The following is a 25,319-nucleotide window of genomic DNA, read 5'->3' as shown; positions in this document are numbered from 1 at the left end:
AGAACAATGAAAATGTAGAGCGAGACAATGACTAGAATCCAGGACTCATAACTGGATTTGGAGGATATTTCAGTATTCAGCCAGGGTATCCAACTGAGCTGCTTATGCCATAGGGACTGAATCCTAGTCTTTGTACATGGTTCCAACAAATACAATAGTTGCTCAGGTCACAGGAGCCACATAGGACATTTGGGTATGCTAGAGCAGCCACAGGTCTGCAGGACCATCTATAAACTATACATAATTTGAATAGGAGGGTGGGGGTGCTCACATTGTAGAGTGCTGTGCATTTTCCTTACAAAAAGTAGCAAGTGGTCCCCTTTCTGAGTGCTCTTTAGGCTGTCCAACTGTGAGGATGCACGGACATCTTGAGATCCCGACAGATTTCTCTGTATCTGAGCTGGTCACAGATTTTTACCTGACCTGTCTGATATGATCATCACATAATTTCAGTTCATGATATTATCCTTTCCCTCCAAACACCAAAAGGTCTAGAATTGGTATTCACCAGAAAAAAAACCCTGGTACTTTTTACTGCTGAAAAATGTGTCAGAGTCAAATCAGTGAGTGTCCCCAGGCAGCATAGCTGGGACTACAGTTTCTTTACTTTCTGAAAAAAACCTCTACCTGTGCATGCTGGTGGGAAAGAAAAAAATTAAGGTTTTACTGGTAATAGTTACTTTTAAAATTGTGATCTTAAAAGTCATTTGCATGAGGCAGAATGAAATCCCATCCCACAGAAAGAAGGGGCAAAACCAGACCGATGACATGCTCTGGAAGCCTGCTGGCTGGGAGCCTCTCTGCTCTATTCCTTGCCTCTTTAGGGTTACTAAATTATCTCCTGCCAAGAGACATACCCTGCCCTCAGAGTATCTAATGGTTTGAAGCTAAATAACCAAACACAGAAAAGGAAGCAAACCCCTAAAATACAAACCTCTTAGTGTGCGAAGAGGTATAAGTAACTGGAGTTATACATTCATATGCATCCATGTGTAAACGTGTGCTTTACAAGGATGGAAAATTTTCTTACTGTGCTAAGATTTCAAGTACAAGGTTCCAAAAAATTCCCAGCAAAAGATGCTGATGCAATTGAGTTTTAGGTCAATTCAATAAATCAAGGAAAGCATATTTTTATAAATGGCTTCATTTGCTTTTAAGGATAAATAAACTACACTAATTGTGTACAGTAACTACTACTGCTGGACATAGCCTTTCCTTTAATATCTGTGGGGCTCTCTGTCAGTAGCAGCACATAACAGGAAAGGAAACACTCAACAATTTACATAGCATTCATCAGATTCTTCCCTCAGCTGTAGTGGCATAAGCAGAAAGAGTGCTTAACCCACTGTGGGTTTCCAGGCTTCTCAGACTATCTTCTCCCTTTTCACCAAAACCAATTCTGTTCAGCTTTAGCTTCTTTTTAATCAAAGAACTATAATCACACTAGCACGATACTAATTCTAAAGAGACATTAGCAAAACCATGGTTACTTTGTTAAACCGCAGACCTGTAGTTGACAAAGAATCATGAGATCCCGAATAATGTTTTGTTCTTTTGCACAGAGCAAATGAAAGCAGAGTTGGTTAATTAAAATATTATTATTAATAATAGCTATAACACTAACCTTAATGACAAAAGCTGAAAAATGAAGTGCCAACAACTACTAAAAACCTCAGCTCAAAAAATGATAACAATTTCACATTCACATTTACAATCAAAAAAAGTCTTTTCCTGACCTTCAGAAAATGAGATCTGTGTACCACATCAGTTAATAGGGACCTAAGTCGAGTGCCTTCAGTCCTAAGTAACATGCAAATCCACACAGCAAAGCAAAGTAATAAAACATTGAACAAGAATGTGGGGTAACATCTGTGAGGCTATTTTTTGCCTGAATGCTTGTATGCTACTCCTAGCTCTCAGCTTCTCCTAATTGCTGACTTCGGCAAAATCCAAAGAATTTGTCATTGTTGCCTTCAAATATTTGCATTCCTAGAAACATAAAAAGCATATACTTACCTGTAGCAACACCTGTGATTGATTACACCGTCACTCTCTGAATACCCTCTAGAGGTTTTGCTCAGTCCCAAAAGGAGAGGGGGAAGGGATGAGAACAGTTGTCTGAAGAGCACTATATTAATTCCAATAAAAATACAATTTCCCCCATGCATTTGACAGCACGATGAAAATCACACTAGTGGTATTCCTGATAAACCAGACCTTCCAAATACTCAGCTGAGTCAAGCAAACTATTGCAGCACGACAAGGAAAAAGTTGATGTATCAGGACAAAAAAACCCTGATCTAAAATTCATAGGAATGGGAACAAAACACAATCAATACAAACAGCAATTTCTATAGCAACTGGGGAGAAAAGGGAAGGGGGGGGAAAAGAGAAGAGTTAACTGTTAGCACTGCCTTAACTGTTAGCACAAAGCTTCTGTGGCAAATGAAGGGACCTGTCCCTCTTGGCATCTCCCTGATCGACAGGCTGAATCAATGCCCAGCGCATTCCTCCCGCGCCTCCTTTCCTCTTTCCCTGGGATCTGTGGAGGAGCAAGCCGAGCATCCCAGGCTCCGACGGGAGCGCACACATGTCCGCGCACCCCCCAAGCAAGCACACGCGCTCCCCTGCCTCGCTCCTACACCCACAGGATCGCAGCACTCACCGTCACGGGCTTCCTCCCCGCGACTGCAGTTGCTGCAAATGTGTTTGATCTCCTTGCCTATGTGATACTGAATCACAAACGAGACATTGTTGTTAGTGGTGCTGGTGGGCTCCTTCAGTGGCTTCATCCTCACTAGGTAGAAAGCTTTCTTTTTAGGTTTCTCTCCACTCATGTCTGAAACCGAGCCCTGCCTGCAGCCAGCAGAAGGAAAAGCCAGCATCCCAGGCTGCCTGGCGTGCGTGCAATCCGCCATCCGCTCCCGCTCGCCTCGGTGTTTAGCTGCCACACACAACAGGGATGAAGGGGAGGGCTGGGGGAGAGGGGGAGGCGGGAGGCAGAGCAGGCAGAAGCGCTGCCTGAGCCTTGCTGCCTGCCCTCCGCGACCCCGCTCCTTAACCCATCCCCCGGGCTGGGCTGGAGGATGCTCGGCGTGTCCCCGCTCCGAGACTGTCCCTTAGCCGCGCGAGCCGGACACAATTGGCGGCACGGCGGAGCCTGGCACACCTTCGGCTACCTTGCCGCCTGCGAACACCCAGGAGGCAGAGCCTCCCTTCGCTTCCCGTTCCCGCTGCATCCCCTTCTCGCACGCCCTTCCCCGTCCCCGCAGGCCCCCGAGCGCCCCGGGCCGCGGCCCCGCGGGATGGTGGGCACAGCCCGGCTCTGCCATCGCCGCCGTCCTCCGGCCTGGAGAACACGGCAACAGGGGCGGCAGGCGGCCCATCCCACGGAATTAATGATGTACACACAAAAAACTGTCCGGCAGCGGGCTGCAAACCCTCCTCCCTGGCTCTCCATCTTCGGCTGCGGCTCAAGGGGCCACAGGGGCACTCCGCTTCAGCTGCCCCAGCGAAACCAAACCCCAGCCGCTTTTCATTCTTGATTTTTCTTCCCCCTTTGCTTCTTATAAAAGCCAGATAAGGTGCTTGGTCCGGCTCGCGCAGGGCTTAAGAGGGCAGCCATGGACAATGGCTGGCACCGCCTGGTGACTTCGGCACAAGAGCCCCTGCAGGGGCACTGCCCCTCCGCGGCAAAGGCTGACCCACACTTTGTGACTGCTTATCTGGGCGATGAACTTCTTTGTCTCCCTTGCCTCCTGCCCCTAGTTGCAGCTGCTCCGGAGAACAGCCTAATCATTCCAGGCTGCCCGCATTTCCAAAACTCCCCCTGCCTGAAAGGGATTATAAACCCCGGCCAGACATGCTGTCAATCCCCTACTGTCCAGCTGCCCCCAAAATGCTGTGTGTTTTCACGGCATGGTAAACAACCCAAGCTGCCCAACCTGCCAAGGCAGCAGCTTAGGACAGTGCCTGTGACATAAAGAATGAGAGGAGTGGGGGTGAAGATGCTTGCTTCTTGCAGGTTCTGAGAAGGAAAGCCTGAAGAAGAGATGATAACCTCAGCTGTTCTGGCTGCTATTACAGGGAATGTGAATGCTGGTTCTTTAAATCTTCAGCAAGCTATCAGTTTGGCAGGCACTAAGCAGAGAGAGTGCAATTGGGGCAGATGAAACACGACAAAGAACAACACCACTCTCCTTATTTTTAGCCAAAGCCCTCACTCACTGTTAGAAGAAATCCACTCATTCTGCAATTCTTTACCATCCCCATATATTGTTGCCCCATGTTTTACTGCAACATGAGGACAAAACAGCCTTGATTCTCTTCAGCTACACATGAAACATCAGTGAAACTTTTGCTTATAGAAGACAGAGCAGAAATTTAAGGATTCAGTGCCATGGTTTTCCTCAAGTTCATGCATGCACACACACACACAGGCACACAAAAGATGCACACAATGAAACTGCTGACCTACTTGTTCTGTGTCATTCTGATGCAGGTCTGACTTCTCACCTGGCACTCCTGGGAGTTGAAACCAAATGCAAAGCTTTACTTTTCTCAGCAGAGTTCACAAATCAGCCTAGGTGCTATCAGATCTCACAGAAATACAGACTGAAGCAGGCTTTCATCAGAATTATGCTGGCCACCAAAGCCACACAAGCATCCTACACACTGGGATATGTATGCGGTTTATGGTGAATAGAGTCGGTCACTTCAGGTGATGTATTGCCCCAAAGAACTTGATTTTGCATGTGTTGCTCATCTAAAATTCTACCTGTTTCATGTAAGTGGTAGGAGAACAGGGAATGCACAATTATTCAGGAATAAGCAGGTGAATTCTCCAAATGTGTGCAGTGTGTAGTTCTGAGTCAATGCACTGAAAAGCCATCCCTTTGAAGGCCTGATGCTGAGATGCTGTTTGCTGTGTTATGCATTTGGAAAAGAAAGGCTGAGAAGAGTTTGATTCCCCCAGCAGTCAGACAGCAGTTCAGACACTTGCAGTGGAATTCCCTCTAACTTATTCATTGCCTTTGAGAACACCTTCAGTTTGGTTGTGATTCAGAAAATAATTAGGTGAGCTGAAGACATGATCATAATTCACCTTCTGAACTTGCTTAGAGTTCACAGCTGTCACTGGTACTCAGTACTGCTGCATTATGGAAATGGGTCAGGAGAGGAAAGCACATTCAAATGTCAGCTTCCCTGAATCTGGGAAATATGAGTGTTAATGAAATGCAGGGTGAACTCAAAACTGGAATATCCTATCTGCTGTCTCAGGGCAGTTTTGGGGTGTTGTGCCTCACCTGTCTTAAGAAAGAAAACAAGAGTCAGTTCAGAAAAGCTGAGGACCAGCAGAGCTGGTCTTGTAAGGCAAATGGTCTTGTAGTTCAGGAATTGGGTAAGACTTAGAACATGAAAAACTGGGTCAAGTCATCAGTCTTTTGCAACCTCTCTCTGTGACCTCAGAAAAATTATTTACAACCTCTTGATATCTCAGCTCCTTGCCTAAAGAACAGTGATGTTGATGTTTCTGTTTTTCAGACAAATTTTATGAAATCATAATCCAAGGTTCTCTGAAGGCACTTGTATATCACAGAGAGAATACAAACAGACTTTTCAAATACAGAGACTTACTGTTTATAGCAAAATGAGGTGGGGGAAACACAGAAAACATGTTGCATCAGGCTTAGCCCAAACAGTTCACTCACTCCAGGCTTAAATTTTTTGTTTCACTTGACTTTATTTCAACAGTATTTATCCCTCCTCTTGCAACTCATCTGATTCTAAAGCCATAAAATTCAACTTGGATCTGAAAATAGACTTCATATCCAAACACTGCATTTTTACTGACTCTGGTATTATCTCCCCAATCCAAACAACTTTTAGAGAGGAACAAAAGCAACTTCTTTCTCAGGCAGAGACTAGAAGATTATCACCTGCATTCTAGTCCAGCCTCACATGTATTCCATTCTGTGAAACAACCAGCAAATACTACCAGAGTGGACTGAGTTTTACAAGCAGATCCCAGCACACTGCAGAAGCCCAGCTGTGCTGACATGTTTGTGGCCGATTGGGAATTAAATAACTGGTGAATAAGAACCCCAAATTATCATGGAGAAAGCCCAGCACATTTTTGCTTCCAGGTGCTATGTATTTTGAATGCAGACAAGCCCTGAAGCCATCTGCTAGTATGTCTCCTGTAACATGCTCTTTGCTATAACATGCAAATTACCTTCATTCCTAAGAGCTGCCTTACAGAGAATCTGAATTTGCCACAGCTCAGAAAACAAAAATATGTTTAATTATGATCTGTTTAATTACGGTGAAAGCTGCCACTGCTAATCATTTCCAGGACAAATAATGTAAAATGAATGTACTATAGTAGTCCTGCAGAAAATTACTTGCTTTGCCTTTTTAAAGACAGGTGAAAAAATAAGGTCAAATAACTCTTTCACTGCCTCAGTACACAGCTACAAACCTTGGCATAATTTGATTGCACAGTGGACAACAAAAATCAATGAACAGGATGTCAGATAATTCATTATTTGACAATGAATCAATAAACTTGCATCCTATTCCCAGCCCACATTTGCTTCTTCTATAAGCTTGGGAAACCTTCAGTTCTTTCACCCCTGCAGCCTTTGCCATTAAGGAGAGTTCCAGTTCCATTGTCCATAAACATGAAATGGAAGCAGCATCCCCTTTAAACAGATAACTAGTGAGATATTGGTTCTTTCCTGCATCAAAACCTCTAAGGCTTGATACTGTCATACCATTTTTTTCCCCCTTTCACCATGTCTTCCCATGTCAGAGATCACTTGGCTAAGAGTGTTTTTTTTTTGGACACTGTGCCCTCAAAGAGAAGGCAAGTTTTCAGCTGTATTCTACACTCCACAGAAAAGAAGTTCTCTCTTACTTCTTTCTCTAAGCTGTGGCACTGTGAAAAGTGGCAGTCAAGACACCCCTGAAGTGTGTCTCAGCTGAACAACGTGGAGGTTTCTGTGTGGGCTGGACAGGCTCTCTCTTCCAGCACAAATAGGTGGGCAAGAGAAATTGTGTGGAAGCCTCTGATCCTCGTTTCTTCAATACAAATGTTGTCTTGGAGAGCTGTAGTGTTCCCCTGAGGAAGCTATGGCACTGTCCATATGAAAATGCTAGACAAATGGAAGTCTAACAAGGCAGCATCACTTCTTCTCAGCAGTTTAGTCTTTCTAACCAAAACACCATGATTCATATTTTGCAGTCTATTTAGGTGGTGATGTTTTTACAGGAATGCTCCGGTACTTGGCAGGTTTTTATAAATATTTTGCTTTCCTTCCTATTTCCTCTGCACATGGTACTAAACATCCCAGTGAGAATAAAAAAGAGATGAAAGATAAATAAATTAATTACCAGCTGCTCTGGTGATTAATGCATACATCAATGTTGTGCTACACATAGTGATACAAACTTACTCAGCTTGGAGTAAAGAGGGAAATATGTACAATTTGATCACTGACTACAACACAGAAATCAGCCCCAAGCATAGTACTTCCTTTGGTAACAACTTCTATTTACTATAAAAAAAATGCCCTCAAAACCACCTCAGGACAGCTGACATTTGTCAAAGGAGTTTGTTGCCAGGTGAAGAATCTTTCTAGTTGTGATGCACAACTCAAACTTGGCTACCCAAATATTTTCTGTTTGCCAGGCAGTTACTGCAGCTGGAAGACTCTGGTCCGTGGCAGGGGCTCCAGGGTGCTAGGCTGACAGTATTTCTGCTTACTATGTGGCATATCAGCAGAAATGGGAGGGCAAGGAGGAGAGAGAATCAACCTGAGACACCAGCAGGCCAAAATAGAATATGACCTTTTTAGTTTTGCAGTTATAAACACATTCTTAAGCAACAATCCCAGCTACTCCTGGCAGTCTTCAGCCCAAGAGAGCCAGGTGATGAGTGCTGCACAAACAAAAGAAAACTGAAGGAAGAAGAAAGGCAAGGAAATGCCCCTTCCTGGCTTTCCTACATTCAGCAATACTGCTGAAGTATCACACATCTCATTCTTGCTCTACCTGCAGGGCTCTCCACATCCTGTGCACATGCTTTGCCGTGATGGAGTCCTCTCCTTATTTAGGAGAAGCCCTGCTTTATTTCAATGTGATGCCATATGGTGTGATGAAAGTGAACAGAAGAGGTTACACACAAAAAACACATAAGCTTAGGAACACCTGTTTGCTGCAAAAGTGAAGAACTACTGCTAGCAAAGGCCTTCTAAGGATAAAAAGGAAGATGTCATCCTACCTAGCAGGACAGATGGAAAGTTGCTGAGCTGCCATTTGAATGCCCAAACATCTATGTGCAATTAAGGCCCAACGACCTGATGAAGCTAAGGGTAACCATCAGCAATGAACCAATGTGGAGTCTGGAGTTCTAAAGCAGCAGAGCAAGCAACCATTAACATTAGATGATGCTGAAAGGAAGACAATCTTCATACTGAAATTATAGCTGAAGCTCTTGCCATAGCAGAGCTTACTGCAAATCCTAGCACCAGGGCCATTAGTCACTACAGTCCTAACAAGGTCATTACCTCCCATCTTAGAAAATCCAGTCTCAGTTTTTGTACGAAATTTTGCTGTGGCATGTCCTGCAGTTTTATGATTGGTTTGGAGCACATTGCATTTCCTGCATAACTTTCAGAGGAATGGAAACTTTTTTTGCCTTGACAATAGACACAGGATAAAGCAGAGGCATGAATCACAACCTGGTAGCAACCCTGCATGATCTAAACTGAGAGTTTGATATAGTTGCCATCTTGAAGTTAACAAAATGTGGTTCCAAAAACCTCACTGCAATTATGAGATTGAAACCAAGGAGGAATCTGAATTAAGTCCTGCGTGGCCAATTTAATCATTCCGTTTAGGAAGGATCATATTTAGCATTGGTGTAAGCATATAGACTGCAGCCTGACACTGATAATTGCTTTGCCCCATGTGTTTGGAACTGTGGGAATAGACTCTACTAGTAAGATTCACTAAAAAATATGGGCCTGACCCAGTGCTTATTCAAGTTAATTGGAATTTTTCCATGACATTAGCTGCACATCTTAACATATACCAAAGCTCTACAGCACTGGTGACTTGAAGACTCACATCAGTGCAGCAGCTTCCTTGCTAGTTACTCCCTGCTTGACACTGAGAGAATAAAGTATGATATACCCTGGATTTTCACACACTACACCACCCCAAAATACCTTTTTCTTTCTGTGCTTAAATAGAGAAACAGGTCTCCACCTTCTGCTTTCCTTCCATCAAACCCAGAGCTGTCTTATATATACATGCAGAAAAATATTTTTAAAAACCTCACAAAACTAAACCCACAGTCAGGTATCAGGCTGCATCTAGAATTCCTCACAAGGCTCTGTTCCCCCACAGCCTGCTAAAAAAAGCTCAGCGGGGGGAGAAGTCAGTGTGCCTGCATGTACCTGTGTGTCTAGCAAGCCCCTGGAGGAAAAATCTGAATATGACTTATTCTTGTCACAAATGCTCCTAGACAGCAAAAAGGGAGGAGGAAGGTCCAGAGGAGAAGTCCAGGCCTCTAGAGCAAATAAAGTCAAGCACTGGTCATCTCTGGCTGACAAACAGGCAGAACTGCTCCCACATCATGGATTAGTTTTATACTGCTTCCTACGGATATAGAAAACCTGGCACTTATGGTTTTGTTGACTCCGAGTAAAACTGTATGTTTGAAAAGCAAAGCAAAGAGGGCAATAGGAGGGTTCCAGAGATGTGCATTACATTTGTTTCATACGAAGAACCTTAATTTGGACAAAATCAAGTGTTTCACTTAAAATAACAAGGGAAATACAGTAGAAGCCCTGGATTTACAATATGCAATAGAGAAACTTGTCAATAGAGAACCTTAGCAAGGTTCTACTGTGATAAACTTATGACTTGGAACAGCCTTTTCTGGACACTCTTAAATGCAAAGAGGACACAGTAAAGCAGGTCACAGTCATCATCTTTCAAGATGCCACTATGGCTTTCTCCATGTTTTCTCAAGAATTACGCATATCTCAAGAAAAAAATAAAAATCGACTTTTCATTGCTAGTGCCTGGAAATTCTGGGTGATCAACTTCAGACACCTGAGAAAACATCAGTCTTTCTAGAACTGCCACTTGGGATATCCTGAATCTCTATCCCTTTGAGAGTGTGTGGGACAGACATGAGAAGTCTAGGACTTCCTGTCACAACCCCTCAAGGACTGAGCCATACACAGTGCTCTGCCTGCCCTGGCTCCAGAAAGGTCTGAGTCATCTGGCTTTAAGGAAAATTTAAAAAAATAGGTCAAACTGAACTTCCCATCACAGTGAATTGCAGTGAAGTCAATCAGCTTGCATAAGCATTGCTCTCAGCACAAACTGCCCTCGTATTTCTGTCTCCATAACTAATCAAATTAATTCCTGATCATATCAAATAGTATGGCTTCCCCAAGAATGCACAGACTAACACTCCCTGCTGATAATCCTTACTTATAAAAGCTGCTTCTCAGGTCAAAATTATGGAGAAGCATCACACTGCAGGAATCTTTGTTGAAGTAATACGTCCAAAGTAGGTAGGAGCGTGGCCTGAAATTGCTAGACGGACCAAAAGATTTATTTCCAAGCAATTAAATGGATAGTTATTATCTCAGAAACTCTCTATTGGCTACTGAGATCACCAGCCTACAGCAGAAAAAGTTACAATCAGCACATAATAGGGATGACTGGATTTTTTGCCTTTATAAATGACTCATATTAAGTCTGTTGCTTGCAGTTCAGAACAGTTTACTTGAAGGTCAGGGATATGACTGTGCATGAAGCACATTCATTTAGGGAACACTTTCATACAGAAAAGGAAACAGCAAATGAAGAAGAATACGTTTGACAGACTTGGCCCCATAGAGCTCATTTGCAGTAACACAGTTAGACACTCTTACCCAAACTTTCCAGGTCAATGGCCTGGGACTTGCCATGTCTCCTGTGTGCCACTGGAGCAGCCACACAAAACTAACAGGTTTTCATTTCAGTTTCTCAGCTCACTATGGTTCCTGTGATTTCCAGTACCAGTGTTTAAAGCAAACTTTAAACTTTTGTGACTGAGAAAGTCACAAAATGCAAATGCTTTGAAGAATGGAGGAATGGGGAAAGCCACACAGTAAAGTCAAACTCTGACCAAGCTCAGACAGAGGATGAGAGGCTGAGCTGGGAGAACAAGCTATAGTCTCATGAGGTCTAACAGAGGTACAAATGAACAGGCAAACAGTCAGAATCAACCAGGAACATGAGATGAGGGGAAGTAACATTCAGATAGAAGAGAAAGAAGGTAAAGGGAAGGAGAAGGAAAAAAGAGAAGATCAGGAAACCTGTGAACACCTCCCTAAACTTCCAGGGTAACTTTGAAACAGACCCTCCCAACCTTCAGAGGCTTCCCCCGCCACTGAAAAGCACTTTGCAATAACACATGAACAGTGCAGGAACCAAGAGTACTGAGGCAGCTGCAAAGGCTGATTAAGGTACGAACGATGGCAAAGCTGTAGGGGGAAGCTTTCATAAGCATCTGCCTCCACTGAGCGCGACAGCAGCATACACACTGTCAATCACCTCCCTTTAATAAGTGCTCACATTTTTCTCAAATTAGAAATTAAGACAACACAAATCCCTAGGAATAGCATACAGTTTCTATACATATCACCCAGTGAGCTAGCAGCGCTGAAGTGAAGCTTCTGACATTATCACGAGCATCTTCTTCAGTCTTTCCTCCTTCACCATAAACATGGGGTCCTCTGAACGGTACAGAAACCTGTATGAGGAACTTTTTATTTTCTCCAAAAAATAGCAGAAAAAAAGGGTTCTGACTCTCCTCTTTTTAGCCCCTGTTTACTATGGGTCAGTCATTTTTCATCATGACCTGTCCCTTAGTCGCTGCTTTTACTTTCACTGTGGACTGGTGTGAAGCACAAGCATGGAGGGAGAAGTTTGGCTTTGCATCAGTCCCATGTCATCATTCTCCTATGTCCCCAGAGTTTAACACAGACAGGCTTTACAACACCAACAGACAATACATGCACCATCAACAGGTCTTGCTGACAAAAAGCCATATTAAGCATTGTTTACCTCTTTAAAACCTTGAATAGGAGTCAACACAAAGAAGCTGCACTGTGCTAAAGGATCTGAAGAAATAGCTGTATAATCAGTTTTTGCTGAAATCCTGGAACATATTTTAACGTGAATCTTGCCAAGCTCTTTAATGTCTGCCCTTTGGTTAAAGCCTCAATATCCAGGCTAGATTTTAGTAATTTCTTAGGGGCTTTTATAAAAGCAGGAAATATTAACAGCTAAAATTTCATTCAGCTTTTTCAGTGATGCGTTGCCATAATATATAACAACATACCTGTAGTACTCTTCACAATCTTAGCCATTACATGCATAAATTATTCACAAGAAATAAAAACTTACTCCTAATATATGCTAATTTTTGGTGGTTTTATTGATTCAGCTTCTTCACCTGTATGTTCCATGATGTCTATCTGTCAAAACCTAAGACTCCAGGGAACATAGGTAGCATAAAGGGCAGGATTTAGCTTTCCCAGAGGTTTAAACCAGAAAAGAATGTGACTGAAGGCTGAACTAGAAGGACTGCAGTACAATACACATTTCATTCACAGTGGAACGAATGCAGCAAACTAGTGGCAAAACCCACTGCAGATCTTTTTTATTACTTTGTATTACAAAAATTCCAAGGGGCCTCAGCAGAGCTTAGGATTGCAGTATACAATGTTCTCTGACATTTTAACAGACTTTTTGTCCTAATGATCTTCAGCTTTCCTCTAGAGCAGTCATCCTCTGGGCTTAAAGCATCCCAGCTTCAAGACTTTGTTGGTTCAAGACTTAGTGAAAGCTCTAGGTGCATCATGAGGCCAATAGCAGATGGAAGTTTTCAATCACTTTATGGGTTATTGCTGGAAATACATCACCAAGATGTATACTAAGAGGTCAAACACATCTATGTTCCTTGCATCACCATGAACAACTAAGAACTTAGTTTTCATAGGCAGTACTTGGAGCACATGCTGAGAAAAGATTCTTAAGAGAACACAGTTTGCATTCTTGGGATGCTTGCAATGAAGCACACATTTCTGCAAAAAAATTTATTTTTCCCTCCCCACAACAGTTTAAGGTTTAAAGGTGAGACTAATAATTACTTACAGCCAAGTATAAGACCAAATTGCCCAGGAAGTCCCTAAGCACTCTGATCTAACTAGACCTGCCCCGAGCTCTGGATGTCCCATCCAACCAAAGTTATTCTATGATTCTAAAACATTCAATCAATAGTATCTTCCTCTGACTTGTATACCTTTGAGGTAACAACCAAAGGCAGTTTCAGGGGTATGTGAATGTACTGCACTCTGCAACTGCAAGTTCCAAGCTTTCTTGTCAGGGTAACAGCTTTCAGCCGCTCACACAAGATATTTCAGTGGTATGTGACCATGCTACAGCTCATTGTAAGAAGCTGGTGAGTTGTGCTCATGGGAATATACATAGCTTTTCAGTTTTCTCCAGAGAAGCAGTTTGGCCTTCTTTCTCAGGGAACCTGCAGGTTTCCTTCTTGAGACATCTCATGTACTATAAGCTGCAAATAAGCTTTTCATACCAAGGCACTATTTTGCTTTTTTCCCCTGGTCATACTTTGCCATTTTTCTATCTGTTTCAAGAAAACCAGAATTATGTGTATTTTGTAATTATGCCTTGTAATCTTTCTGTTAAAAGTTTCTTCCATCACTTCCTAGGCACCTCCATCTGAAGGGATGCCGCCTCCACAAGTTGATTGCCAGAGAACAGCTATCCTGGGAAATGCAATGTGTTAAATGACAAAGGACTGCTCTGCCTGCCTGAGGCATCACCCTTTTGATGTCTGCACAGAAACATCCTGAGGGGGAAATGCAAAGGCTACCAGCCCTGACAATACAGGGTACTGGCTGCAGCTGCACATGGGAGAGGAACAGGAATTCTGTGAGGCCAATCTGGCCTTCAAGTGGAAATGCAGGGACTGTTAATGGAGATTAAATGTTTGCTTGGCTCTTTCTCTTGTTCTTCTGACCAAAGCAGGACTTAAAAGGGAGACAAGGTGAGAAAACAAAGAATATGGGTTCTAGAGAATGAAGCAGCTTAATGTAAAGCTAGTATGAATAGTTGGCGTGATGCTTAGCTAGGGGATAATGAAGTTAGCAATTAGAGATGATGAATGGTTGAAGGGGCTTTATAATGATATGGAAAGATTTTCATCTTTATATCAGACAGGTTGAATTCAGGTCAAGTTAGTACCAACTGAACATTAATGCCATCTGATTTATTTCATCAGGTTTTGTGGAATGAGCTTGGTCCCTTGTAAGCTGTTTGGGACAAAGGCTTATTCATAAGTAATTATCTGCAATAAGCACCTCCACTTGCATGAGGCAGGGCTTTAAAAGAGGTACTGTTCAAACAGCCTGGCTTTGAAAAGGTTACAATTCAAGTAGATAAAACTGTAGAAGTATTACTTAAATATGACAAAGAGAAAGATGGCATTGTTTGTCCAATGCTTTACAGAAATGATGTGCTGGAGCTTTATTTGAATCTATGTTCAATTATGAGCCAGTTCTTCCTGCCTGGGCATTTGGAAATTGCATGGAGTCTGTTGGGCAAAACTACGGTCTATATAAAGAAGCAAAGAACATAAGGTGCCCTTTACTAGCCACCATGTTCATCAGCATCTTTCAAGAGTCTGCTTCTGCTCTCACAAATCTCCCCAGTGAGAAAGAGAAGGCGTGTTAGTTAGTACCAAGGAATGGCGTCAGCTTCTGGCTTGCTAGCAAGGGCTATAAACAACATTATCTTTACACAACGGACAACTCCTCTTATACTGGGTCATTGCCAGAGCAGCACTGGAGTTTGCAGGTCACAGCTTGTAGCTCAGATCCTCTCCTGAAATTTTTGGTGATTCAGAATTATGAATCCTCTATTTTTTACATTTGGGAATCATAAATAAATACATGAGATGAGATGAGATGAGATGAGATTAGAGGTATTAGCAAATGGAGACTTAGTCAAGGAACAAAAAGAGGTAGGGAAACTGGAGGAGAGAAGGAATCTAGGAAATTTAGTTGATCCTGGAAGGAGAAAAAAAATAAAACAAGGATAAAATACAGAAAGCTAATACACAGCGACCCAGAGAAACTGCAGTGACCTGACCCATCAGTGGGATTATACTGATGTAGTCCATTGTCACAGTCACTGATTTAGCATGGATTTAAAATTCCATGCAATGTAGTGCTTCTTCTAGCACTATGTTATCATTTAGCACACTGTTAAGCAATGCTACTCTGCTGCATGTTCTACTTTGAGTCTGTGCAATGGGACCACATTCAGCATTTGCCGCAGTATAATCACGCTGAATAACTGGACTGTGTAAACTTTTTAAACATCCACTTCCTCAAGTCCATAGAAGGACTAATACAAAACTAATGGTGTGGAGGAGAGTGAATGGGAGGTTAACCAGTCATCAGCTCCCCATTCTAGAGCTGCACTGTCCATACAATTAGTTTTTGTATTTTGACAACTGCACCACAGTTAAAGTAATTACAATTATATGAAGTTTGAATCGTGGAGTTTAGGACTAGGACTTCTGGAGCTGTGAATGCCTCCAAGGCAGGAATGTGCTTATTGAGATATAATCAAGTAATATTAAATTGAGGGATGTGAGAGAGGAGGTGGAAGGCAGTGTCCTCATGGCTAGGAAGAAGAAAGTACAGCTTTGTAAGGATAGACAAAGGGATTCTAGATTTGGATGGCACAGGAGGTAATCTCTTTCTTTCATTTCTTTCTGTGCCTTCTTCTTAATCCTCTGAGAACAGGCATTTTGGACAAGAATGGAATGGGGAAAGATTGCAGTTGGATTCAGGAGAAAAAAATTAGGAGCTAGCTGAGGTGCTAGATCAGTCAAGAAAATTCTTTACTCTCATTTAAACTACTGTGTACTATTACTTATTCTTCTGATGGTTTTTTTTTTTCATTGTTAAAAGCCCATTGATTGAATAAATCTATTGTCTTTACATTCTGTCTCCTGGAATATTTGACTCTGAACATGTAACACAGCATTTTTGCTGCACAGTAATGGTGACATTGGGACAATTTTATAGACATTGAGATTTCCAGTGCATAGCCCCAGACATCCAAAGGCTTACAGCTGTCCAGTGTCAGAGCTGGTCATGTAAGGTTTGACAAAATGACACCATTCAGGGACACTTACTAAGAGAATGCTAGCTTTTAGGAAAATACTAGGGAAGAGTCGCACTCCTGAGGGTCCCTGAAGCATGAAGGACAATACCCATAACCTTTGTTTTTTTGTTCACGTGTTTTGAAATTGTTGGTGGTTATTCAGATATAGAGCACAGGTCTTAGCTGCATCACAGAAGCAATTTAAAAAATATACTTTGCCTCTGCATAATAGATACTTAAAGTTTAGGGTGGTTCTTCCATGTCACAGTAGACATAGGAGATGCTGCAAGCCTGACTCATTTGACTCTATCGACAAGAAGCATGGCACTGTTTGAGATAAGAGTCACCGTAATATCAGTGTCTTTTAGTTCTAAAACTGTGCACCAACATTCTGCAAAGTAATACCTTCCAGTGGTCTACTGCTTGGGAGGATGGCTAGTTGTCTAACTACCATTTAAATGAAGATTACAGAGGGTTTTTTTGTAATTTTTCGATTGTTTCAGGCATCACTTGCTGGTATCTTTGGCTATAAAAGATGCCTGGAATGACAGGTCAGATAAGACACAAGCCTTTTAAAGATGTGAAAACATTTTTCAAATGCACTTGTGCTGATAAAGATTTTTGATAATGCAAGCCTTTCAAAAATAGGTTTCCAGTAAACAATGTATCTACACACTTGGGATGACTTAGTTAAAACCAAAATAGGACAGGGAGATGTCACAATGCAAAGCTTTATGTTTGGATGGTTGGTATACCTTTATAAATTTAATCTCTGTAGATTAATCATTCTCTGTAGTTTACTGTGCTCACAAAATTAAATACACTGAAAATCAAACCAAGGATCCTGAAACAAGCCCAGCCAGAGGCATTAACAATGCTCCAGTGAGTATGCTGGCACACTTTGATATTCCAGGTCAATGAAGCTTGTTCTAAGCAAAACATCTGGAGCACTCTAAATCCAGCTTGCTTTAAAATCTAAATCTATGCTGAGCTTCTCTTCATTTCTTTAAGATGCTTTTTAATTATAGTCCCGATCAATGCCATTTTGCAAAAATTATTGCCTGTGCTACTTTCCCCATTAAGAATTAAAATTACTATTTTCTCTCATTCTATTCCAGATAGCTTCTCAGAGCAGAGCATTTAAATCCTTATTTCTGTTCATTAGCACTGATTTTTGGTCCAAATACAGAATTCTAATGTTGGTATATGAGCTGAAGGTTTTAGAATTTAGTCATACCTTCCCTTGCCTTTTTCTTCTCAGAGTTGGATTGAAACAAACACTTAGGATATTTAAGGCTAGATACAGATCTAAGTTAAGAAAATAAATCTTCATTGCTTCTTAGGACATTTTAAAGGGAGTCATTGATAGCAGAATTGAAATGCAAGGAGTACTTCCAACCCATTAAACTGATAAAGAGTTATTTAAATAAGCCTTCAACAAATTTTGTCTTTTATATATACATATTCAACCAAGTGAAATTTGGCATCTTTGGAGAATGCACTTTCTTGGCAAAAACCTAATGCTATCAGGTTCTGGCCACAGGATATTGTATAAAGAGGTGTGGACTCTCCTCCTTTGCCCCCTTTTTCTCATGGAAAAAATGCAACCAAATAATAGTTCTCCTGTGCCAAACAGGCCCCACCTGCAGTGGCATTCTCAGCCTCAATGCTCGAGAACATCTATGTCTCTGAGGCTACACAGTGAGTCCATTCACTCTGAAAAGCAGACAAATAAGCCGAGCAGCCTTCATTCCTCAAAAAAAAAAAAAAAAAAAAATTATTTTAAATTTACCTCAATTTTTCGAGGCTTTTCCTAAAATATAAGTCCCAGACCAGTTTCTGCTTGATAACTCTCCCCCTGTATACACTGAAATTTCATTTTGGCCTTAACTTATGGGAAGAGCATCCCACTGAACCTGTGTCAACTCTTAGCAGCTTTACCTTCTCCCATAAAGCTATGAAAAACTCCTATAAAGTCAATGCAAAGATTAATGCAGAATTAAACTCTCCCATCATGTTTAAGTGAATGCAAATACATGCAAATATTGCTGTAAAATGTCTTTTGCATTGCTCAGTATAAGGCAAGTGAACCCATGACTACAGATGTAATTTTCAAAGGAAAAATCACACCTAGAACCTCTTTGGCCCTACTATAGAGAGTTCTCTTCCAAGAGAATGATTTCTTTGCAGTCTATGCTGCAAAAAGGCCTCTTATACATCTTACTTTAGATATTAATATTGTTTTATGGATGCAGAGTGAGGAAAATCTACTGCTCAGTACTAGTAAGTCTAATAGAATTCAGTCCCTATGTAGCAAGAGCCCATTACAGTGGTGATTATTAGGGCATCAGTGACACAGCGACATCTTCCCAGATAACACCAATATCTAAAGCAGAGCCAAACTGCATAAACACAGAGCACCACAAGAAAATCCTCGTTTGTAATTGTACTGCCCTGAGTTCTGGAAGCCTTTGCAAAGATACGAGGCTTAGTCACTAAAGAAAGGACTCAGAAGGAGCTCCTGTCCCATTACATGTAAATGTACTTATCCTGGGGATAAGTAACTGTGATACAGCAATGTCTTGCACAAATTGACCGCATGTCTGAAGTAGGGCTGCAAGATACACATCAGAAGAGAGAAGCTTATTTTTAATGATGACTCCAGTCAGTCCTTGTAGACACATTTGCTTAAAAATCTCCCAATATCTTGGCAAGAAGTGGCTGCAAGTTACTATTGCACCTAGGCCTGAGAGCATCTGCTTCAGAAGAGATATATCCAGAGAAAGCAATGCATTTCTGCAAAAGGACGCATGGAGCATAACATATTATCTGGAAGAAGCACTGTGCCAACACATTGTGCCATGCAGACGATCTGTTAACTGGCTGTGAGAAGAACAGGAAAGAGCTGGCATTTTTCAGCTTCCCCAGGATTTGTGGTAAAGCTAGCAACTGCACTGCCCATTGAAAAGAAATATCGAATGTGCGTGGGTAGCGTACAGGCTCTTATGCCAAGATGCAGAAGCAGCATCTCAGAGGTGGCTTTCCAAGCTATTTGTTTTACTTTTTTGTTTCCTCTTCCAAAAAAAGCACTACTGAACCATATTCTGGCACTTAGAAGCCTCCCAAAGATGGTGTTTCCAGTGGTATATAGATGTTTTTGCTGTTGCACAGACCTTTGTTTCTTATATGTTTACAGCAGCATACATGCATTACATATAAGAATGAATACTTTGTTTACCTAGAGTGCCCCTAAGGGGGCTGAATTATTGAGGCCTGGAATATCTCCATCCTTTTTTCTGCCCTGGGGCTGATTGCTAGCCTGCATCTGTCAGTCACAGGAACTGAAAGTTGGGTGGCCAAAAATAAAAGCTACTGCAAAGAAAACATGTTTTACAGAAAAAAATATGAAAAGAAAAATCTATAATTATCCAGTCACATTAGTGACAGTGAGATCCTCCCAGCTTTCCAACCACGTACAATTAGCAATTGTTTTAAACAATCAATGAGTTAATTACAGCAGTAACTTCCCATTACATTTCACAGGGAATGTATTATTTGGCGGGGTGCATTAGAAACTGTAAAGCAGTACTTTCATGTAAAAGACAAGCAGAAAGAATACCAGGGTAAGCAGTGTATGCCTGAGTCCTACACAACTTCCCAGCAGCATTTCCCTCTGCAGAGCCAGTGTCTCTTTTCCTTTTGGAGTACACTTTTCCTCACCAAATGAGACCTGAAGCCCCAGTCAGGCTCAAAACACATCTCTTCCTCACCTATCCACCCAAAAAGCATGCTCGGTGGTACAGCACATGCAATCTAGCAGTGCAACTGCCATCTACCACTCCCTTACTCTAGGTGACACATTCAGACATGGCTTAAATAAGACAGGACTTCTGTCAGTAACCACTTTTCTCTTTGAACACTAAATTGTTGATATGTTCCTAAGCTTTTTTGTCTCTTTTTTAAAAGCTTCTTACTGGCAAAGATTAATGACTTTACTGTCCCTGTGAAAAATGGTGAGGGAAGCACTGCTAAGCACAGCTACGATTTATCTATCTATATATAAATCCTACTGCTTAGCTTTGATTTGCTGCAGAAACACAATTTTAGCTTGGTATGAGAAACTCATTTGCATCAAAGCAATTGATAAATTGATGCCTACCATAAGAGCTGACATCATAATCTAGTACCTCGAGCTTTTGTGGCTCATTATCATCTCAAGAGTGCCCAGGTTTGAATTCAATTACATGTTTCCAGAACCCAATTTCAGTTCCATGTAATGATTGTAGACTTCTAGATTCTGCCCAGTAAAGCCAACAAAAATATTCCTATTGAGTTTCAACTGGTGCCTGGTTCTTTGTCATGCTGGCAATTGGGCATTTCATTACAAGTGGCAGAAATCTGCATTGCTGGGACACAAGGCAAAAGATCTACCTACTGCTTTCAGAAAATCACTGCTGCTTTGATAAAAAAGCAACTCCTTACATACATTCTGACTCTTAGTTTCCAGGCTGGATGGGGCAAGAGCCTTCACCAAGGAAAGAGTCACCTCACTTAGATGCAGGGAATGCATTCTATTTTGGAACCCCAGACGGCAAGCCTGTTGCCAATGCTCAGAGAACATATATTCTCTCAGTCTCTCAAGAAAACAGAGAAAAGCAGCACAGGAAACAGCTAGAGCATGCATTAGGAAGGCTATAAAAGTAGTGTTCCTGTCTTCCTAGCCCCAAACAAGGCTGAGTAATGGCATGTCATCGCTCTGTTTTGTAGATGGCCTTCAGGTATGCTACTACTTGCTTGGAGGGAATGAGATGAAAGCAAGCCAGCAACAACCTGTCCCCTCACTTCAAACTCGCTGAGCATCAGCCACACTTACTTTATCTTTGCCAACATTCAGTGCCAAACCCGGTATCCCACTCTCCTGAGCTACTGCTTCAGTTTCCAAGATTATTTGGAATGAGTTATCTTCCCCAGTGCCTTGCCAATTACAACATACAGATGCTGGGAGGCAAGGAAGGCAGCGAGAGTGTGTCCTTATGCAAACATTGACATTGACATAATGCACAGAGTCGGCCCGAGAAACAAAGACACACACCTGACACAGTACTCCATTCTAGATCATTTGCCTCTCTTTTAAGGATGATAAAGTATATCACAAACTAGTTCACAGAACAAATTTAATATTTTGTTGCATCCTTGAAATGGGTATTGTTTTTCATTGTCTTATCACATTCAATCTCTGAGGTTATGACACAATGAAAGTTTCCTTGTAATAATTGCACAGAGACTTCAAAAAGAATTTTGCTTCCCTAATGGAGTGTCACCAGATGATGATTGTCTCTCCCTTGAGGTCTCAAAGAAAGAAGATTTAAAAATAACCCCAACCAAATAAAAAAGGTTCATGTTTTCAAATATGAGTAGTAACTACATGAGTCTAGCTTAATATGCGCTGAAGACTTTCAAAAGCAAGGGGTGAGAATTTTCTAAAAGGCAGTCCTCTTTAAAATGTGTCCAGCCAGCCACATTAGCCAACAAACAAAAGAACAATTGTTTGAGAAATGCAAGCCTAGACACCACCAATTTTAATCCCATCTTTAAATACAATTTCAGAAATGACAGCATGGACTTTACAAGCAGAGAGCAGAGAAATAGCAGAGAATGACTCCTACAGACAGTCACATGCAACAAAAGCAGGGTTGCAAGTGAAGCAATTGTAACAGCACTTCTTCAGGGAAAACCAGCTTGTAACGAGAAAACTCAGGTACAAAGCAGGTCAAAACCACTCCAAAATTACTCAGAGGTCTCAAAGGCTGAAAACAACAGGTCAATTTTAATGGCTGCAAATGGACGTTATGCATCAGAAAAAAAAAGGATGAACACAAGCAGGGCTGATTTCCAATTAATCACTGCTACAAAAAATTCCAGGGTAACCTACACTGTGGATAGACACAATCCTGGTCTAACAAGGAGAGAGTGTGGCATCTAGCACAGACTGTGTCCCATTTAAACATGAATTTTCAGCTTCTGATTTGCAGTCCATCCCTTAGGACAGTTTGGGTTGGTCTATGGACTTGCTAATTAGTGTTGGTGCCTACAAAGAAGGCCATCAGAGAAATGCAAGAAATGTCAGTGTTCAGCCACTGCTGATTTGATTCTTTTTATCAGATAGTTTCCCCTCACCCTCCTCAGTCTGCCAGCTTTCCAAGACAAGACATTTTAGTGGCCACTCTAAAGTGGTGGTGGTGGTTTCATTTTGTTAATTTCCTTTTTCTTTGAGAAAAAATCCCAACAAATCACTGTTCAACACCATGACATCCAGACTAAATGCCTCTACTTGCTTCTGCTGCTTAAGGCATCTGTAAATAACTGATAAGGATTACTTATTTCTGCAGATGGCTTATGTTTTGGCAGAAGGAGGAAAACCCATCACCTCCGGCCTAAAGGAGGATTCTTAAGCAGAGGTTAGTCACTCTTGCTGCTCACGACTGCATGCTCAAGCCTTGGAGCTACTGCATCTCCATGGCTTGTGAATGGGCCAAAGCTTCTTTCTCACTGTGATAAATGTGCAGAACACCACACTAATTAGCTCAGTACACTGCTAATGTAAGATAGCATAAGTCTATCAAGTTCAACATGGCTAAATCCTTTACTCTCACTTGTGATGTGACTTACAAATAGGAGTAATAAATAACAGTCACCTGAATGCTAAATCTGTCTCTCCCCTCAAAGAAGGGATCCTGTGCAGATAAAATATCCCTGGGTCATCTCCTCCATATAAGGTGAACATTAGATCACAGAAGAATTAAGGTGCGAAAAGACCTCCAAGATCAAGTCCAACCTTTGACTGAACACCACCGTGCCAACTAATCCATAGCACAAAGTGTCATGGCCAGTCATTTCTTGAACGCTTCCAGGGATGGTGACTCCACCACCTCACTGGGCAGTCTGTTCCAATGCTTTGCCACCATTTTAGTGAAGAAACTCTTCTTGATGTCCAACCTGAAGCTCCCCTGGAACAATTCAAGGCCATATCTTCTTGTCCTATTGCTGGCTGCCTGGGAGAAGAGACTGACCCTCACCTGGCTACACCCCCCTTTCAGGCAGCTGTAGAGGGTGATAAAGTCTACTCTGAGTCTTCTTTTTTTGAGGCTAAACACCCCCAGATCCCTCAGCTGCTCCACATATGACTCACTCTCCAGACCCTCCAACCAGCTTGTACTGGTTATACAGTATAAGCAGTTATACCATGACTATGAAGAACTAGAGGAAAACAGGTAAATATAAAGTATGTGTGGTCACAGCTTGGGCACAGCAGCAGAGTGGACTGGCCTCTCAGTGCTAATGATCTCACCAACTTTCTTTCAATGTTCATTTCGGGACATAAGTCTTCCCCAGGAGATATACATCATCTGGGTCAGGTCTCCAATGAGTAGATTTGCTTTGCCTTTGGGAAATAGAAAAATAGTTACATCATTTAGATCTTTTCAGTCTATTCTGTAACTGCTTAGTTACTTCGCTGCTGCTCTCTGAGTTGCAGAAATGAAAGTAGAAAAGCCATAGCTTCTTTATTTAATTCCTTCCCTAAAAATGTTATCTTTCCACTGTCCACTTCCCATCATTATTTTCAGTATTTTTTTATTTTAGATATTTAACAGAGATACAATACTACTTTCAGGTTCTGTTTGGTTTTTAAATATTAAAATACAGATGGCTCAGAAGTCTCATATGCTTAAACACACACCTATTCACTTATTTCAGATCGAGACAAAATACTTAGCAGAGAAGTAATCTACTGATCCCTCTGCACCCTACTAAAAGAAAAAAAGCAAAAAAAGTCAGTAAGGCATAGGTGAACATAAAATAATACAAAATTCTTAGCTGTCTAGCTCAGCAGCATGCAGGCAGTAAAACTGAAAGAAATCTCATTTGCCTGACATAAGTCAATTATAGTAAGCAAGATTTAATGTTAAGTACTGCAGTCTGATTAATCAGCAGATATTCCTATCAGTGAAAATGGTGCTCTACAAGTTTCAAGTTTTAGTTCACTGCACCACATTAAGCAAAAGGTGGGAAAGATACAAAGGGAGACAGATTCATCTTTTGTGTAATTGCGCTGACTCCAAAAGCTGATTCCTTTCATTCTTGAAAAGGTTCTGACTTGATATCAAATCCATGCACACTCAGAGGGATTCTCCTGATCATTATTTCCCAGTAAGATATTGAAATGTTTTTGCTTTTTGAGTGTTTTCCCAATACACGTCTAAATGTATATAAAGTAATAAAATGAAAAAGACAAATGCTTCAAAACATTTTGGGTTAGGTTCAAATCTGAAGAGTCACACCTGAGGGCAAAACACACCACAGAAAGTATGTGGTGGGCTTGAAGCCCAGACCACCATCTGGAAAAGGTGCAGTACTTGGGGGGTTGTTTTCAGGAATGTCTGGCCTTGCTGTGCTCAGTAAAAGTCACAGCTACAGCTTCAGTTTGCTCTGCACTTCATTTGTAAGTGTATTCCACGTTTCCCTTAGTCATTGCATTTCAAAAATACAACCTTGCACAGATTTGTCTGGGTTAGTTTTGGTATTTTTGTTTGTTTGTGTTTTGAGTTTGTTTGTGGTAGTTTTTTGTTGTCTTTTGAGTTTGTTTGTTTGTGGGTTTTTTGTTGGTTTTGTTTTTATTTGTTTGTTGGTTTTGTTTTTTGTTTTCTTTGGTTTGGGTTTTTTGTTTGTTTGAGTTTTATTTGGTTTTGTTTGTTGTGGGGGTTTTTTTGCTTGTTTTACCCTCTCAGTTTAATAAACCACAGAATTTCTAACAGACACATTTTCTCCTTTATCAGCTTGATAGGCTGTTAAAAATTCCAGATACTTTCTGTTCTACTGTTTGAGAGTGGTAGGCTTAGAAAGTTTGAGGCATCTGGACTTTACTCACATACCTATTGCAGTCTATTGCTTGAAAATCAAGGCAAAAATAACAAAGTTTGGGACTGTTTCTCAATTTGACAAATCAAATCCTAGCTTCACTGTTGAGCTAGAATTTTTCTTCTAAT

The 25,319-nt window shown here is 41.4% G+C and overlaps 1 protein-coding gene across 10 annotated transcripts in view; it reads right to left on the bottom strand.

The window, feature by feature from the left end:
- Positions 1–25,319, bottom strand: part of PHACTR1 (phosphatase and actin regulator 1) — a 297,005-nt gene that overhangs the window by 140,163 nt on the left and 131,523 nt on the right. Inside the window, exon 1 of one of the 10 annotated variants that reach the window (XM_088062213.1) lies at positions 2,666–2,918. The exons of 7 other annotated variants lie outside the window; for them this stretch is intronic. In XM_088062213.1, coding sequence (XP_087918339.1) covers positions 2,666–2,918 — 253 coding nt within the window. Of the gene's footprint in view, positions 1–2,016; positions 2,145–2,420; positions 2,506–2,665; positions 2,919–25,319 lie in introns of those variants that run through there. 2 more of the 10 variants (XM_088062233.1, XM_088062230.1) reach the window with 2 other exon arrangements.

This window comes from Pseudopodoces humilis, chromosome 1, assembly GCF_049639895.1.
Source record: "Pseudopodoces humilis isolate 2021_Gansu_Grassland_sample_001 chromosome 1, ASM4963989v1, whole genome shotgun sequence".
NCBI classification, from domain to species: domain Eukaryota; kingdom Metazoa; phylum Chordata; class Aves; order Passeriformes; family Paridae; genus Pseudopodoces; species Pseudopodoces humilis.
The sequence above is the reverse complement of the archived record's forward strand: the minus strand, read 5'-3'. Positions and strand labels throughout refer to the sequence as shown.